The sequence below is a fragment of the Vigna angularis genome, chromosome 6 (genome assembly GCF_016808095.1).
Source record: "Vigna angularis cultivar LongXiaoDou No.4 chromosome 6, ASM1680809v1, whole genome shotgun sequence".
NCBI lineage: Eukaryota > Viridiplantae > Streptophyta > Magnoliopsida > Fabales > Fabaceae > Vigna > Vigna angularis.
Genome location: NC_068975.1, coordinates 12,108,035 through 12,128,099, shown reverse-complemented (window position 1 = coordinate 12,128,099; position 20,065 = coordinate 12,108,035). Strand labels below are relative to the sequence as shown.

Below are 20,065 nucleotides of genomic sequence, written 5' to 3'. Positions count from 1 at the left end.
CCCTGCCCGCAACTTCACTCTTTCCTCTCTCAATTAATTCTCCTACACTCATTTCATCTAAAACTCGTTCTTCTTCCCCATACACGCTGAGACCACAACATTCACATAACCATCACATACGAAAAACAAAACATATACTCTCCTTCTTTTCCCACATTTTCCATTTGTTAAACCACTTCCTATCCTCCTCCTCTCTACACTCACTCCTTCATCTCTCGACCAACCTCAGACCAACTACCACCATCTACTCTCATCTTCTTTGCTCATGCCTAGCCTCACCCATTGGCTCCACCAAACTAACACTACAATATATGTCCTATTTACACATCCTCGCCCCATTACTTCATTCCACTCAAGCATCCACTATACTCTATATTTACCTATTCCCATTCTCGCACATCAATCCGAGACTCTCCATGCATCACACCTATTTATTTTCCTCAAATAACTTAAAACACATTTTATTCCTCACCACCCCAATCATCATTCATAACTTTCATATATCACACCTATTTTATTCTTCCCTCATACACATACTGACCAGGAACAAAGTCTCTGTTAGACGCCCATAATCACCATTTTCCATAACTGAGAGAAAAGACACTCAAACCTACTCTTTCTAGGGTCAAACAAAATACACCAAACAAAAGAGATACCTACATTAATGTCATGCAAAGCACAATCTAGTTCTTATGTCATACGTGAACGTAATATAGTAATTGAACTCCATAAATATATACCCTTCCCCACGAAATACATCCCAACATATAGTAGATATTCGGTTATTGGGTTGATGAGGCAAATTTTGAGAAGATTGATAAAAATTGGTAGACATTTTAAAAGCTAATAAACGATTTATTGGGTGGTTAATCTCGGATCTCAAAGGTATAAGCCCAACTTATTGCATGCATAAAATATTTATGGAGGATGACTATAGACCTGTTCAACCATAAAGAAGGTTAAATCCTGTGATGAAGGAGGTGGTTAGAAAAGAAGTGTTGAAGCTTTTGGAGCTGACATTATATATTCGATCTCTGATAGTGCGTGGATAAGTCCAGTACAAGTAGTACTAGGGGTCATTTTAATGGAGAAAGAACAGCTGCAAAAGTTCTCCAATCAGGATTCTATTGGCGTCGTTACCTGTATGAAACGTCATCTGGTTGGTGAACGTCTTGGAAGAATGGTAGCATATCAGACGTGCTCTCAGCCTTCACCACCAATTGCTTGTTGATAGGGCGCTCTCCGCTGGAACAGTTTTGGTCCCACTTTCCCTGACCTTGGTGTCGGTCGGCTTCCATGTCTCGTTTGGCATTTTGTTTTGCTTCGTTGTTTCCTCCTAGGCAACCTTGCCCCACTCTTCCCCTACATTCTCTCTCGTCTTAGGAATCTTCTATTGCACAACCCGAGCCGAGACTGTCGCCAGCTCTGCTTCATGACGTTGCTGCCTTTCCTCATTCTTTGTTGTAACATCATGATCATCTTCATCGGGTCTTAAGTGTTCATGTTTCTCGTGGTCACCATTGGGTATAATCAAGTCACTCGGTCCCACGGTGGGTGTCAAAATGTTTCGTGTGTGAGGTCGAGTTACCAACACCTGCATAATTTCTCTTGGGATGTCAGCCCAATACCTTTAATTACCAATTACGTTAATCTTTATAGAGAAACTTGATTATTAACTGAGATCAGACGTCCAACCCTTTATCATCCAAGTCGCTTGCTGATTCTGTCAAGTTGCATCCTTCTCACCAAGATCGTTCGCTGATTTTGTTATGGGACGATTGTATAGCCGTCCAAACCATACGAGATATATATATATATATATATATATATATATATATATATATATATATATATATATATATATATATATATATATATATATATATATATGTGTGTGTGTGTGTCGTTATTTAAGACTTGACTGAAGTGGCATGCGAACATCTTGGCAATAAGAAACAAGATCAAGATTTTTTCAATCCATTTCTTAATTTTAATAATTAAAATATCATGAGTAAAAAGTAAATCTAATTAAACTAATAAAATTAATTAACTAAAGTCGCCTACGAATAACATAAAACATAATTAACCGAAAACAAATTAGATAAGCCTGAATCAGAAGATATTTAGAAACAGCAACTGGTTGTGCTAACACAAACACTTATTCAGTAGCTATATAGATAATCAGCTACCACAGAAGCATTGGAGAAGAAAGCTTATAAGAAAGGTAATCTAAGGAATGTAAGCATTAGGAGTCAACCTAGGAGTAACCAAAGCAGCAAGAGGAACCTTTTTCTGCAAGGCAAGACCAAAGGTCTCCTCCATGTTCAATTCCCCCGCTTCACGTGGCACCTTCCAATCAAAGGAATGAACCAAGGTTCCCAAAATGTAGTGCACTAAGACAATCCCCATTCTGGTGCCGGCGCAGATCCTTCGCCCGGCGCCGAAGGGTATTAACTCGAAGTCATTGCCACGTGGGTCGATCATTTTGTTCCTGCCACTCAAGAACCTCTCTGGCTTAAACTCGAGGGGTTTGTCCCACACTTGGGGGTCTCTCCCAATGGCCCAGATGTTGACACTCAAGCGAGTGTTCTCGGGGATGTAGAAGCCGTTAACTTGGCATGGTTGTTTGGAGATTCGAGGGAGGTTGAGAGGAGTTGAAGGGTGCTTTCTGTAGGTCTCTTTGCATATGGCTTGGAAGTAGGGAAGGTTTGGGATGTCGGATTCTTTGAGGCGGCGCTCCCTGCCTATCACTTTGTCCATTTCCTCGTGAGCCTTCTTCATGATGCTCGGGTTCTTCAGCATCTCTGCTAAGGACCACTCTATGATGCTTGAAGACGTGTCAGTTCCCGCTGTGAATAGGTTCTGTGCAGACCATCAGATACCAGTTACAACACCATAACACACTTAATTCAATTTCAACTTAATAATCAATTTCTCTAATTAAAGTTTAATCTCATCTTCTCATCAGTATAAGATTCTACACTTATTTTAAAAGGTGTTAGATGTTGGGATCAGTTTAAAACTAACATCAGAGTAAGGTGAGAAGTAAAATAGAAGAGAAGACACAATTTTTTATTTTAAAATTTTAGATTAAAGATTTTTTATATAAGCTTGATCTATGCTCACTAATGTTGTATCTTACTTTTATCATTAGATAAGAAAGACACTCTCATTGATTAATATTACTGGCCAGAAAAAAGATTTTAAGTAGTCAATACGAAAAAATAAAAATTAATATACTCAGTTAAAAATACTAAGATCATTTGAAAGTACTTTTTTATTTTTGAAAAAACTCAAATTTTTGTGACAAAGATTGCAAAGCAATAATATTTCTAAGAGTATAAATGATTTGGAAAATAAATATTTTCACATAAAAATATTCCAAATTATTTTAATAATATTTTAAATTTTATTTATAAACTTAATTAGTAATTTAATTTTTCAATTTAAATTCATTTTAGTTTTTATATTTTTTTGTTAAATTAAATATTATTTTTAAAAAATAAATTAATGTGATTTTATATTTTTTAAAAGAAGACTCTATATATCTTTCCTCAAAACGACGTTAATATATATTATTTAATGATATTACTTATAATATTATTATTAAATAATATAATAGCATAAGTATTATTTAATGTTTTTAAATTATATTATTTTTGTGTTACTCAGTTTTTAGATTCATGATATTATTTTGCTGATAAAAAATGTATATTTTTAATACTAAACTATTTAAAATTTGTTCTCTAAATAGTATTCTAAAGATTTCAAAGAAAATTGAAATTTAAAATTTTACAAAACAAAAAATTTAGTTAATATATCTCAGTTCAAATAAAAAAAATAAATTAGATTTGATTAAATCTAATAAAAAGATCTTATCCAACTTCGTACATACATTTATTTATTATAAACAATGATATTGTCCTACGATCTTGGAACACCCTTTTCCGTGGTCCCAATTCCAAATGAAGATAAGCGCTGTATCGTGTCGGAGCAATTAAACTTGATCTTGCGAATCAGTTCACAGATAACACTCGATCGTGGTTAACTTCAGTTCACATACAACATGTACGTACGGCCTTAGGTTGTCCTTTATTATTCGATCTAAAATTTAGATTCAGCTGTAATGTTTTTCTTTTTCTTTCTAATACACTTTGTTATTGACGATTTGAAACTATTGATAAAAAAACTTAATTACTAATTTGATTTGTATATTTATATCTTTTATTTATTTTAATATATATATATATATATATATATATATATATATATATATATGTGTGTGTGTGTGTGTGTGTGTGTAAAGTTAGCTAACCTATCAAAGAAAATTTTCAAATAAATTAAATACAATAACTTGTAGTTAAATTTTAAACCCCAAACAACTTGGAGGAAGGTAAGAGATGAAAAAAGAAAAATATCAGAAAAATTTCAAAATAAAAAATAACCTAAATTTTGAGACATAATCTTTCCGTAGTGTAAACGTGAATTCAACGGAATATTGATTTTTTAAAAAGAAAATAAAGACTCAATTAAATTACTAATTAAACAAAAGAAATAATAATAATAATGTACTTTATGTATTCTAACAGGAAAACCACTTTCTTTATTAAAAAAAATTCAAAGTGTACTTGTAGCTCTCTTTAAAAAAGTGAGCTTTGGCATCAATTCATCACACCGACAAATTATACCTGTCAGTGAGACAAAATTTTGGTAATTACTCATTAATTATTATGGGTAGGGCTAATAATTCACTATATGTATACAGAATAGAGGGGGGTGTGTTTTAAAAAACCTCCAAATATTATATTTATTTTTCTTTATTTCCCTCAACTTAATAGAAACTTATAACTAATAAGAATAAAATTAATAATTAAAAACTTAAGTTACAAGATATTCTTCCTAATCCACTCTTCACTATTATTGTTCGAACTTTGTTAGAATGATTTATTAACTAAAAAATATAACCTAAAGTTTTCTCTGACTTTAAGTAAATTTCATTTACTAACGTGATATTTCAAAAGGCGCTACGCCTGTTAAAGTTTTGTCTAAGTATTGAAAATGTGAATAAGACACAACTAAGAATGTCCCAAACACATGTTTTAGTATGGTTAGTGGCTTAAGGTGTGGTCTTCAACTTGACACATTACACATTACATCGTGGATATATACAACTCATATCCATGGTGGTAATGACGAAAGAAACTACTTTTGGTACTTCAATCACGTGATTATATTTTTATGTTTTAATTATATCAATATTTAATTTATAAACACAGTTGAATGATGTGTCAAAATTTTATATGAATTAGGATATAACTAATTTTTATTTATATTATGTAAATGAAGTCATCTCATTTTACAAATTAATTTTATGATAATATTATATTTAAATGTATTTTTTAATATATAAATAAAGTTTATCTTAAAGAGGTTTATTAAATTTATTTTTATTATTGGATTACTCTTGATTGACTTGTGTAAGAGATGTTGTTACCCAATACTCACATGTGAGATGTTCGTGTTTCTATATAAAAGAGATATGTTAAAGATTATACAAAAATTAAAAATAAAATTAATTTATAATATATAAACAGAGACAGTTATTTTTAAAAAAAAAAAGAAGTTAAAATGAGTTATAATATTATTAGGTATCAATGAACAGAATATTGATGTTTGATCATGGAAAGATGTGTTTGAGAAATGGACGAGGACTAAATAAAAGAATAACTTAAGGCATATAAGATGAGTTAGAATTAATATAAGATTTTATAATTATTTTGATTGAAGGGTGGGGAAGAAATGGTCAAAGTTAAGAAAAAGAGTGATACGTACGAGTAGCAGTGCCTTGACGTTGATGAGTGAGAGTTTGTCCCCATGAGCGTCGTCTTCACCATAATGAGCCATGACCATGTCCAAGAAATCGGGTTTATTCTTTCTCTTATGCTTAGAAGCCACATGGTTCTGAATCATGTTTGTGAGCAACACATCAAACTTGTTGTGCAAGTGCTTCATCTCACGCTCTATACCTTGAAGGTCCAATTTGGCCAAGAAGGGTATGAAATCGCCAATGTTGAAGTAGCCTGCAACAGTCATGAGCTCGACCACCATGTCCTTGAACTGGTTTGAGTCAGAACCCTTGGACTCGAACACTCGACGACTGAGTATGACTTGGCCTATCATGTTGGCCATAGAGTAAGTGAGCATCTCAGGCACCACCACAGCTTCACCCCTCTTGCTACACTCGTACATGCTACCCAGCATCTGCCCCATCTCTTCTTCTCGAACCTTTCCCCACTCATCAAGAGCCCTTCCTCCAAGCATGTGCAAGTTGCTTAGTTTCCTCAGCAATTTCCACCTTGATCCATATTCAGCAAACACCATGTCCTGTTTCACACAGTGTTTTGTTCATGCATATTTATTTAGATCAAACTTATCAATCAGCTCTTTTTTTTTTTTTTTCTTAATTTGAAAGTGATTCTTTTAAGAAAAATACATATTATAATGTACTTTCATAAATACAAATAGCAGAACTCATAACCCTGTATTTAAAACAATTTCATTTATCTGACATATAATACTAGAGTACCTTCCATTAACGTCTCCTCACCTTTTCTCAAATTACGTCCAAATCCCAACTTTTTTAACATTTCCAAGAAGCATTCATTTTTTAAAATATTACATCGTCACCACGGCACCTTTTTTTTTTTTTTTTTTAAGTTTTAAAAATATTATACTTCCACACCTTGGTAATAACATGAGAGATTGCTACTATACTAAAAAAAACCAAGAGATATAAATATATTCTGAACAAGAAATCACATAAATTATATTTATAATTTACTCTTAAATAATCTTTCATAATATATATCGTACATGTGATTAAAGGCTCTTATTCATAAAACATTATTATGTGTACTAACTAACAAACTTACTCCAAGTGTGTGTACATTATTAAAAAGAAAATGGAGGATAGAGGAATTAATTATATATAATATCCAATTAAGCCCACGTTTTGAAGAATCCACAAAAATATTCTTTTTATACAAACAAAGTAGAACCTACCTCTAAATACATAATTAAGCTTTAAATAATTGTCTTATAGACTTGTATCATTGATATGGGTCAAATTTACTGTAATTAATTTCTCAATTAAAGAGAAACTAGTTTCCTAATCTAAAAAATCTTGCTCACATTAAACTTGTTTGAAATATGTGTGATAGGTTTATCAAGAAAAAATTCATTAAGAAAATTCAACAAAATTTAAGTTAACTCAATAAAAAAGTTCAACATTATTTTAAATCAAATTAAGATAATATGTTTATAGGTTTTAATTTCTATAAGTTACTTGACCTTTTTCATATATATATATATATATATATATATATATATATATACACATATATATGATTTCGAATCATAGTTAAATTTTCAATATATGAAAAGGAAATAGAAGCATAGATAAAATTGAAGAAGCAGGTGGTGTTCATATCCCTACCTGTGCATCATAAGCCAAGTGGGTTGCACCAGCATTTGGAGGCCGATTGGAGAAGTTTTGGTCAAGGGTTTTAAGGAAGGCACGAGCAGCGGCAGGAGTAGAAGCCACAACCATGTTGTTACTACCCATTTTTAGGTACATAACCGATCCATATTTCTTTGCCATATTAGCCAATGTCACATGGGGCATGCTTCCCATAAGAGGAAGTGCACCAACCACAGGCCACCCTCTTGGCCCCGGCGGCAGCTTCCGGCCACGGCGTTTGAAGAGTGTGCGAATGGACAAAAGGGTCACCAAGAAAATAAAAATTGACGCAGAAATTTCCTTCACAAGGAACAAGGTGTCCATGGTGACAAACATAATCTAACGAACTGGCTATGAACTAAGTGTGGAGAATTTGATAGCTCCGGGGGACATATATACATAACATAGGATGATGTTTGGTGTGGTGTCGTGTGGAGTTTGGCAGGGCACGTTGTCACCAACATTTCCTAAATAATTGTAAGAAGAGTTGGTTCTACTTCTTCATGCCGAGTGCAACCTTCCCCACACGTATTAAACAAGAATTGAGAAAAAAACATAATACAGAAGAAAAAGAGAATACACGTGATTCTTAATTGTTTTAGGCAAGATCTTTTTATTTGTTCAATTTTTGTGAAAATTCAATTATGCTTATTTAAATAGAGAAGAGAAATAAATCTTTATTAAATTAAGACTAGTGAAAAACTATGTTGCATGGATGCAATATCTATATCCAATACGACACATATATGATATATCGCGATTTCATTTTGAAAATAATATATATATATATATATATATATTAAAAAATGTATAATAATTCTTAAAAACATAATAAATATATAATTGTTATCTTGTGTATTCAAATTAAAATAATATGTATATTGAAAAATGTATAATAATTCTTAAAAACATGATAAATATATAATTGTTATGTTGTGTATTTAAATTAAAATAATATATATTAAAATTGTCAACATAAAAAGTTATAAATTATTATCATCATAAAAATAGTATTTTATAGATTAGATACTTAATAAATATCAGTAAAATATTCTAAAGTATCAAACATGACTATTTGACTTAAATTAAAATATTAGTGTTTCACAAATAAAAACATATATTTACATTTTATATGTTAATAATAATAATAAAATTATAATTATTATTATAATTATTATTACTATTATAATTATACAATTAAAATAATTTTTATAAAATTTATCATAAATAATTTTTATTTATTTTGTAGGTAGTTTTATAATTAAGAAAATAGTTAAGTTTAAAAGAAACAAGGAAATAAAAAAAACCCATTAAATTAAAAAAAGCCACTTAAAAAGTGAAATTAATAAAATAATTATTTTAATTTTAAAGAAACTATTTGTTCAAAAGTTAAAATTGGAAAATAAATATGAAAAAGAAAAATTCCCTTTATATATATAGGTATAAATATTAATATTGATATATGAAAGTTATAATATACCTTAAAGGTGACTTTAAGAATACCAATAACATAATTTTCAGTGATATAACAATTAGTTAATAAAAGTGATTCTGTTGGGAAGTACATGAGAAAAGAGAGATAGACGTAAATTGTTTGTTTTCTGTTGTATACTCTCTCTTTTGTCTTTCTTTTTTATTCCTTTATTAATTATTAAAAAGATTCTAAGAAGTTATCATATAAGTAAGAACAATTTCTCTCCTTGAGGGTCCATCAATAAAATCATGGTAAATTATACAAAAGATTTGAATATAGTTTTGGATGTTCTGAGAATACAGTTTCTCATAAGACGTTCAGAATTTAATACGATTAAAATGAAATAATCCTCAATAATTTGGTGTGTGTAGTGATTAGAAGATTGGCAATAAGTGAATCTTTGGGAATATGGAAAGTGGTGAGTACGTAACTCAATCTAAGAGAGTAGGTTATGAACTCACATGTGTGCAACCAAACCTTCCATGTTCAACCCAAAGTCAGTGAGAGAGATTTTGCAGCTATACCTACCGTTCTTTTTGTGAAACTATAGCATTTTTTAGATTTATAAATTTTCATTAGTCATAAAATTTTGATTCCGCGGTTCTTACTTTCTTACTTTAAAATAGGTTTCTAATTTTATGATTTTTAAAAAATCATATTTTGATAATTATGTGTAATTAAAGTTTTCTAAACTTAATTGAAAATCTTACATATGTTTAATACGATAAATTTATAATATATAAATAAATCAAATCTTATATTGTAAATTGATTTTATAATATTAATTAGATTTAAAGTTTTTTCTTAAATGATACTAAAGTTATTCAAAATTTATTTAATTTTAATAAAATTTATTATTAGTTGAATTATAAATAAGACAGATTTATAATATATAAATAAATATAATTTTTTTTATAAGTTAATTTTGTTGAATTAAATTATATTTAAAGTGGGTTTTTTTATTATAATTTAATGTTAAGACGTGACACGGATTTATGTTCATTTTTACATATATACAAACGATTAAAAATGATAATTTATTAGAAAAACATCTCCATAGATTTAACGTAATTTTTAAGAAAATGTTATATTTAATATCGGTTTAGTATAATCGATTATGTATAATAAAAATCAATTTCATATATCTCTTTTATTAATAATATCAATTAATAAATAGATATTATAGGGATTACTCCATATCCAATAGAATCCGTTCCAACATGTTCTTTGTCTTGTTGGACTTCGTTCTCAGATCTAAGGCATTAAGGGGTTGCCACGATCAAAGGTTTTTTATTCTCGAACCACAATTGGTTTGGTGAACGAAGGATTAAAATACTTTTTATTTACTGATCACGTTCCTCTTCTCTGTAGATGATGGTTCATCATCTACCTTTGTTGCTTTACTTTCTCTTTCTGTTTTGAATGGATTGAAGAGAATTTCTTGTGATATAATATATAAGGTCTAGAAGCGAGTAGTGAAAATTTATTGATGTAAATAGTAATTACTTAGTATTCTGTTTATCTTGGTCTTTCTAAGTTAGCTTGATGTTGCTGTTCTTGCCAACTTATTTATGACCTTAAGTTAATGGGTTGTTGTCTTTTTATTCATATTCATGGTTTGCTTCCTGTGGATAATGATTAAATTGAAGGGCTTGGTATTTTTGTGAACTGCCAGCTGTTTTCCTATAATTATCTTGCATTTTTTTTAAAGAAATACTAAATTTTATAATTAACCACATCACTTGTTTTCACTTTTAAAAGTGACAAATGAGAGCTGTTACTGGATACGATTTGGTTAAATGGGAGAAGATGGGAGGCCATAAAGAGAAGATTCTCGTGTTAGTGAGGCTGAGGCCATTGAATAAAAAAGAAGTTGATGCGAATGAAAAGCATTTGTATTGAACTTCTCAATTGAAATTCAATGGGAATTTCAGTATAATAAAAAAAAAATTCTATTAATATTTTTTATTTTTTTATTTTACTATTTAAAATAATTCGTAACAAAAAATATATTATTTATAAATATCATTTTATATTACTATTAGTCTCTAAAAAAAACTAATTTTTATTTTTATCTATTAAAACATTTTTTTTAATATATCATATTAATCAAATCCTACACAAATTTTTATAAATTTTATCTTCATTTTTAACCACTCTAAATTCTTTAAAAAAAAATAATACATAATTTATTTTTAAATTTTTTCAAATTCATCCATTTTTATTCCGTAAGTTTTCTCCACCGCAGCATTAAAGTCCACTTAAAAAATATATATTTTTTCATTTTATTTTTCTTTTTTCAATTTCAGTTATGATTAGAAATGATTACTCTACTCAATTATTTGGCACATGGTTTTAAGAACTAGAGTTTCTGAACGAACTTTCAAATCTTCTTAATCATATAAGCATTTATTTGTAAAGTAAGTCTTTTTAAAAATAAAAAAGTAATAAATAAAAAAGTAAATGAATATGTATTTCCTTATTCTCTTCTCTCTCTTTCTTCAAAGTACTTTGGTTATTATTATGAATCATTTCCCTACTCTACTATACTTGGGATACAGTTTAAGAAATATAAAGGTTTTAATAAAACAAATTTAAAATATATCGTTAATTTGATAACTGAAATTCGTGAATTTTTTAATAATAAATAGAATAAAGAAATGAAGATATTTTCCCATTCTCTTTTTATACTTTTCTATTTTCTTCAAATATTCTTTACAGGTACAAGTACAATAGACTGTGATAGTCTTATGTTCGTTCTTACTCCATTACTTATTTAATTCTCAAGTACATATTAAAAAGTTATTTGTAAAGTAAGTCTTTGAAAAAACAAAAGATTAAAATAATTAAAAGTATTTTCTCATTCTTTTCTTTCTTTCTTGCATATAATTGGATTTAGAGGTGTGATTTTAATCCATCACCCATGGTCAGTCCAGCCCTATTAAAAATTAAGTCTCATTTTAACGATCCATTTAATAGGAGCTTTCTAAAAGGCCCCAACCCCAAAAGCCCTGGGTAAAATGGGTTGGGATAGCTTCAAGGTGGGTTGAGGCCCCTTTTTCGATCAAACTACTCTTTCTTTCAAGAACGCACCATTACATATACAAACACCAATGAAAGTTCTCACTGAAACTTCTCACTAAAACATCAACAGTTCAACATTCTTCTTCTCACCTTACTGAGGAACGATCCAAACCTTCGCGAACCTCATCACCAACCTCGCAACGCTCTCTTTTGGTGAGACGTCGCCAAATCTATTCCTCGTAGAAAACCAATAGTTTCGGTTCCGCCTCCAAATTTCACTTACTTCTGGTAAATCTTCTTTTTCTCTTTGTTTTATTTTTGTTAGAGTTTTGGTTTTCAACTTGTTTGGTATTCATAATTCATTTCTCACACCTTTTTGAGGGAAAGTAATGGATTCAATCATTATATGTAATGAATTTTTTACTACTCAAGGTTTTTGGGTCTTCTCCATTTGATGTGTTTTGCCACTTTAGGATTCTTTTGTTTGTGACAACAAGCATGGTTCAAAAAGAGAAAGGGTATAGAATGAGACTTGAAGGGATTGTGTTTTGATCTATTATTATTTTTGGGGGTGCCCTTTTTTTATATATTAGCACTTCAGTAAACTTTGGTTGAATCAACTGTCCAAACCTCTCTCCTGAAAAAAAGAAGATAAACAGTTATAGTGAATATTAATGTGTTTAACTTAAGGTGTTTGTTAATAATTATTGCAGAATATCAGGGCCTTATCCATCAGGGGCCTTAGCCATCAATTTAACAAATATTATTTAACGCATAATTGATATCATTTTCTCCTACTGTATGGCTTTAAACCAGGTATAAGCAAATGTTATTTGCATGTTAGCCTGCTTGTGCTTGAGTTTGTAGATCAAGACAACTTCTGCATATATTGTCTTAATTGACAAATTTCTGTTTGTCCGTACCTGGAATCTTTTGCCTCAGGTTTTATTATACATGTTCTTAATCGATGTATGAGAATTTAGTTATCATTAGTGCAGTAAAGGAAAACGACAACAGTTGTTTTGGCTTATTGGCACTAGTTTTGCAATCGAGGTATATAAATACGAGGTAAAAAGCCTACCACTTTTGGCCTCGGTTCTGAACGGAGGTATAAAGATGTATGTTTTTGCCTTGGTTAAAATGAAACCGAGGTAGTAGAAGGTATTCCTTTTCTTTCGCCAGACTTTTGGTCTCAGGTTCTGGTGAACCGAGGCAGTAGAAATGTTCTTTTTTTTTTCTCAATCTTTACGCAAGAAGTACTTATTGTGATTTTCTCTGTTGCATCATCTTTTAATCGCGACTCTATAGATATCTGAACTCAATCTTCTATCCCACAACCAGAAAAAGAGAGGAAAATATCATAGAAATAATAAACTTTAAAGCTCACACCAGGCTAGAATCAAATTCAGTTCCTTTCATAACATAACATAATCATATAACACAAAAAGAAAAAGAAATAGTTTTTCCTCCAAGCAAGTTCATCCCTTCAACCTACGGAACCCACCACAAAAGCCATATCTAGAGAGGAAAACTTTCTCCTTCAATTCCTCTTAACAAAACATGTCAAAACACCAGAAATAAAAAAAAGCCATATCCAGAAATGTGCTCTACTCCTTCTTCACCTGCTTCAAATGGAGCCAACAGCCAAATGAGACTCAATACACATCAAATTTCGTTAAGCCAATAGTCAATAGCCATTTTTCTCTACAAGAAAAAACCCAACCACCCTAAATTGGTTATGGCGACCACAAACCAAAATAGATAATGAAATTAAGCTTCCACCCCTCTCTGTTCATCTCCAATCACCAACAAAGGAGTTGAATCCTTAAGCAACAACACGGGAGATTACCTACACGGCGTGACTTCCTCCAACGTGAGCAACGACGACTGGCCTCGGCGAAGACGTGGCGCGAAGGAGCAACGACGTTTCTCTCTCGAGGAGTTGGCTTTTGGGGTAGAGCTGAGTGAGGCTATGGCTTCGGAGACTTTGGGACTGAGGAGGGGTCTTTAGGGGTGGAAGTCGGGCCTTCAGATTTGTAAATCTGAGATTTTTCACCGCCAACGACCACCGCTTGCTCTTCACTCCAGAGGCGATGCACTGGCAGGTGAGGTGGAAGTCGCACTCGCAGCCATCGCATACGACAAGGTGGTGGTGGCTCCCGGCGGCGACGGGGCAGGCAGCGCAAGGAGCGAGATTCGAGCGTAGAGAAAAATGGGAGAGGTGCTAGGTTTTCCTAACTTGAAAGCGGCATTTGGGGAAAAGTTTCGGAAGGTCCAAGCCTAAGAAGGCTTATATGCCTCGGTCAAAACGAGGCCGAAGTACCTTTTGACACCGGGTCTAAGAGGGACTGATGTCGTAGAAGCGTGTTCAGGGAGTTGCAGGTGTGGTAGAGGCTTTATGCCTTGGTTCTGCGTGCAACCAAGGTAGTATCACCTTTTCAAAAAGTTGTCAGGCGGGTTTTAGGCACCAGTTCTTCCTGCAACCGAGGTCGTAGCGTTGTTCTACTTTTGTCCTGCATGCAACCGAGGCCTATAAGGTCCCCTTAATTTCACTTCTACCACCGCGTTTTGATAGACAACGGTTGGTGTAAAATGAGGTATATTGTGCGAGTTTAAAAGCAAATATTGTACTAGTGCAGGTCCTTTGTAAATTGAGTTTGGCTCATCGTCTCACAGTGCCTTTTTATACCAAATTGTACATGGGAAATGACACTTCACATATCTTAACTATATATTAAGAAAAGGTTTTAGTTGGATCAAATGGCTTGAATGAGAGTATTTGCAAGATGAGTATAAGTTTGTTAATATTGTTCATAGGAGGAGCAATGTGAGTGCTAAACCCAATCCTTGATGTGTTTGTTTTTTATGATGACAACACATTGATTGTAGCAACTTATAGATGTTGTGGACACAACAAAAATGTGTATCTGTGATTGAGACATATGTTCCTATGAAAATGTTTATTAATGACTACATATGTCGACATGTTGCTTAGTCTTCATACTTTTGTGATCATAATTGTGCTTATATCTCTGTATGCATACTGAATGTTTTTGTGTGTTAAAACCACAGCATAAAGCAACTCTGTATGAAATAATCAATTACAATGATATTGTAATCAATTAAGTTCATGAGATATCTTATGTTTTTAAATTGTGGCAAAACAACAAGTTTTAAATCGATTATATTAAGTGTAAAATCGATTAAAACTCGTGTCTTTGAAAATATATTGTTGAAATGTGTTTGATGAGTTTTTGAGGAGAAAAAGTTTTCAAAATCTGTTTAAGTGAGGAGCTTAATCGATTACACTGGTTATGTAATGAACTACGTTTGTTATAATTTGAAAACTGTTTTCAAGCTTAGTCATATATAAAATAATGGTAATATTTTTAAATATGTTTGACTAGCATTTATTGCGAATCGATTACATTAATTGTGCATTCAATTGAAATTGTGTTAATTGTAATTTTGTTATATCTGCTACGAATGTAACTCATTACATTACTAACATAATCGATTATTTTGCGTCTGTCATAAGGAAAACTATAAATTGACGCATTACACATAACTCTGTAACGATTTGATCATTAAATTTTCATATCTGATATCTTTGATTTGTGAAAAGTGTTACAGGTGTTGAGACACTCCAAGAAACAAGATTCATACAATTTGATACATCTTGAAGGTTTCTTGAAGAACAAATCTGGATTTACATTGTTGATCAAATACTGCACGAGTGAGGTGTATTCTTGCCTGATCAGACTTCGTTTTCTGCAATCTCGGATTGTGTTGTTTCCGTGTGCGCGCGGACAGGAAGAAGAGTGAGGAGCTCTTGGTACTTTGAGAGGTGTTCTCAAAGGGTTCTGCAGTGAAGACGTGTGGTTCTTTGTGCAGGTGTTATCTTTCTATATTTGATTGTTGAGGGAGAGAGGTGTTTACATTTGAGAGAGTCTCTGTAAAACCTTTGGTGTAAAACTCAAATCATTATAGTGAAAGTTCCTTGAATCTAAGGTTGATTGAAAGGGAAACTGGGTGTAGGCATTGAGGCTGAACCACTATAAATCCTCTAATGGCAACTCCTTTAGGGATTTCCCATCCAAAGAAGTATCAACTTAGACTAAGACTAAGAAAGGGAAGTGAATAAAGACTTTCAATAAAAGTTCTTTCCTTATCTAAGTCTTAGATAGATTTACTTTGCTAAATAACATTTGCATTGTTTTGTAGGTCACCAATAAAGGTTGGAAAGCATGCCTATGCATCCTAGGAAACTTGCCAAGCTAAAGAGAGCAAAGGAGGCAAAGAAGAGAAGAATTTAAGCATTATCCGGATTGGAACAGTTAGCTTCAGGATTAGGATTACAAAGGAAATTAGCTTCCGGAATGGAAATTCGCTCAGCCACTACCAGCTTGCGCTCAACCCTTCTGCACAATATTTTTCAGCACTTAAAATACGTTTTTAATGTGTTTCATGCGAGACTTGCGAGCCAAGCTTGGATTGTGATAAACAAATTTTTAATCCCCGAAAACGGAGTCAAAAACTTGTTAATACCTCAGCAAGTGTACCGAATCGTATCAAGTAATAATAAATGGTAAGACCAAGTATCGTTTCCCAAGAGACTTACGACACTAAACAGTTATGTAATCGCTTAACCAATTAAGACTTAAGAACAAATTTTGGGGTTTTTGAATGCAAATGCAATAAAATAAACATGAATGCAATTTGATCAATTGAGGCTAAACACGAGAATGAATGGATGAAGTTGATGATATTGTTGTTGGGTTTAGATTTCACCTAATTTACTCTCATGCATATATGAATTCATCTTCTTCATTAATGTTAATGTCACTTTCTAATTTACCTTAAACCCGATGTCTCGGTGAAGAAAACCTACTCCTAATTACTAGTTCACAATGTCTTGTCTCCCTAGCAATTAATCATACATTACATTCGCACAGAAGCTTAAAGGAAACCGATCCTCCTATTCCTATGTCTAGGTAATATTGCTTCTGGAAGAATTTCTCCAATTCTAGATTTCCCCGTATGTGTCCATATTGAAAAAATCAATGATCATACAATTGAATGAGTTAAACAAAGCATGCATAGAGTGTAGAGGAAAAACCCTAACAATTAATGAAGTAAAACATATATAATCAAGAATCAATTCAATACATGAGAGTTTAAGAGGTTAGATCTTTCCCAACAACAAATAAGGTTTAGTTCCCCATTATCATGGAGAAACAAGATGAACAATGGAATGAAAGAATGAAAGAGATAGAGAAATCCTAGAAAGAGAAGAGGAGAGCTGTCACATCCCCAAATCTACCCCCAAGGGGTGAAAAGTGTGTTTCTGTGCTCAAGCCATCAAAAGATAGAATCCCTAGGACGTGCAAGTCCTTAAATAGAACATTAAAATAACAGAAAACAGGTCCAAGCCCACGTCGTCGGCGCTCAACACATAAATGACACTCAGCGATAGCTACGGCACTGGCACTCAGCGCAACTTTTTCTGCACTCTGGTTGGCTGGTTGACTTTTCTGCATTCTGGTTGACTTTTTTGCATTCTGGCCATTCGGTACTTTAACTCTTCTTTCAAATCATTCCAATAGCCTATAAAATCAAGGGAATCTAGCACAAAACCATAAAATTCACCTACAACTCTCTTATTCACAAAACTAAAGAAAAAACATGAGTTCAAGCAAGCTTCTAAGTCAAAAAGAGTGTTTTTAATTTCAAAATTAAGTATAAAAATAACGGTTTTTCAACCGTTATCAGATTGCGTCTTCAACACACTTCTTTTGTCATTCTTTAGAGCTTGATAGATCAGTTTTAGAGCTCTCTCTTCACATATAAAAGAGAAGTGCATCTCCATGTAAAAATTAACTTTGAAATGATAAAGACATGCTGTTGAGTTTACTCCAAGCTTATCTTCAAAGTTCAACCTATCTTGTGCTTATTTAGCACTCCTTCCTCTAGCTTCCTTCCCCTTTAGAAGGCCTTCTTAGCTTGAGAAACCTTACACACTCACCAAACCTCCACTGAACCATTTCACAAACACTTGGCATGCACTAGAAGCATCCTTCATTTCTCCATTCCGCTGCGTCCATTCTGAATCGTGGAGCACTCTCGCTTGAAGTGTGGAGCTGCTTCCATCATTTGGCATCAAGAGGCATGTCGTCAACACGTGTCTACAAGAGCTAAGTTGCTCTTATATTCATTTTTTTCACTTCCGTGTTGTGCTGTTCCAGTTTTGTCACTGTTTTACATTTATTTTTCACTTCTGTTCTTGCTGTAATTCGTGTTTGTTGTGTTGTTCATTTACTTCCTTCATTCTTTAAGTGTTTGTTGATCATTTTAATCGGTGAACATCCATTGTTTGAGTTCAATTCAGCCTTTAATTTCACTTTCCAGTTTTGTCATAGTTATGTGCAGTTTTTCATTCTATCGTGATGTCTTGAATCTATTCTAGCTTAATTTTTCATTTAAATTTTAATTCAAGTGCATTGATAGCCATATATTGAACATGTAAAGTAATGAGACCAAGTCTAGCTTTAATCATATGAAGAAAGTTGAGAAGAAAGTTTATGTTGAGATTGTTGATAGGAAGAACACTGGTTTAGCGAACCTACAATCTCAGAGCTTCTGGTTTTTTATGATGACAACATAATTAATAACACATGTGATGTTTATGTGTTACATGTTCTATTACTTACATGCTACTTGTTTTAATCAATGTATAAATTTATTTAAAGCATGGAGAACATGATTGTGTTGATACATTGCATTTCACTATGCTATATAATTGATTTTATTGGTGAATGCATGTCTGATGCTTTATAAAAAGAAAACCACTAGCACTTATGTTGAAATTTTTATTGTGTGACAAAACAACAGCTTTAAGTCGACTTTATTATGGGGGGAATCGACTAAAACTCGTGGCTTTGCACAAACTTGTTAAAAGTGTGCTGTGAGGATTTTCAAAGAAGAAGTTTTTCAAAACTTTGTTTAATTATGTTACATAGTCGATTATATGCAACTTGCATTCGACTAAGTCTGTTACAGTTTTGAAATTTTGTTAATGCTTGTGTTAAATGTTACAACGACTATATTTTTTATATTTGTTGACCAAGCATTATTATGATTCAATTGCATTAATTGCACATTCAATTAACTACATTAATTGCTGCTAAGTGCTTTGACTGAACTGTTACATTCGACTGCATTAGTAGCTAAGTTGATTAAAATGCGTCTGAATTGTGAAAATCTATAAATTGACACAAACTTGATCTGTATAAGAATTTGTGTGATTCTAACAGTTTTGTGATATTTTGCTGAGAGTGCATTCTTAAAGAGAAAGGGAAAGAGCTCCAAGAAACAAGAAGTGACCGTGGTGATCATCTACTTGTGGATTCTTGAAGAGCAAGTTATCTGCACTTACAAAGGCTGATCATAATCTGCACATTTGGGTGTTACTGAAAGATCAGAGGCTACAATCTTGTAAAGATTGGTTTGAGGTTTCCCTGTTGTGATTATAGGAAGAAGAGCGTGTTGCGTTCTTGACTTTGAGGGTGGCTCAAAGGGTTGGACTGCAGGAGAGGAGATTCTTGCTGCTAGTCTGTTTTGTATATGCCTATATTTTGATTAGAGGGTTAGAGAGGTGTTTTGACGTGAGGTCGCTATAAAAACCTTGTTGTAAAAACCTTGATCATCATAGCGCATTGGCTTCATGTGGTTGGAAGAACAGTAGATGTAGGCTTGGCCGAACCAGTATAAAAACCCAGTGTTTGATCTTTCTATCCCTGGACTTTTATTCAGTCGACTGCATACTGCATTAAATCGATTACATTTGCACTACATAAACAAATCTTTTTCCTTCCGTTTCAAGAAAGCTTTTAAAGGCATTCACCAATTCACCCCCACTCTTAGTGTGAGAAATCAAGCCATTCTATTTTCAACAATTGGCACCAGAGATGGTTTTCATAAGATATTTGAAAAAAAAGTCGATTATCTTTTTCCTGAAATCAACTGATCCTGAGAAATGGCTTTAAATT

At 32.4% G+C, this 20,065-nt stretch overlaps 1 protein-coding gene across 1 annotated transcript; it reads right to left on the bottom strand.

The window, feature by feature from the left end:
* Nucleotides 1-2,082: 2,082 nt before the first annotated feature.
* Nucleotides 2,083-7,892, bottom strand: LOC108345990 (flavonoid 3',5'-hydroxylase 1). The gene is made up of 3 exons (XM_017584890.2): nucleotides 7,496-7,892; nucleotides 5,833-6,384; nucleotides 2,083-2,862 (listed from the first exon to the last, which is right to left on the bottom strand). Exons 1-3 carry the CDS (start codon nucleotides 7,853-7,855, stop codon nucleotides 2,230-2,232), a joined length of 1,545 nt encoding a protein of 514 aa, XP_017440379.1. The 5' UTR covers nucleotides 7,856-7,892; the 3' UTR covers nucleotides 2,083-2,229.
* Between the last annotated feature and the right edge of the window lie 12,173 nt (nucleotides 7,893-20,065).

Excerpts from the sequence above, each read along its gene's own strand:
- LOC108345990 (XM_017584890.2), bottom strand. The coding sequence starts at position 7,855 with ATGTTTGTCACCATGGACACCTTGTTCCTTGTGAAGGAAATTTCTGCG. Across the intron at positions 6,385-7,495 it reads ACTTGGCTTATGATGCACAG|GACATGGTGTTTGCTGAATA; the intron begins GTAGGGATATGA and ends TGTGTGAAACAG. Across the intron at positions 2,863-5,832 it reads ACGTCAAGGCACTGCTACTC|AACCTATTCACAGCGGGAAC; the intron begins GTACGTATCACT and ends TGGTCTGCACAG.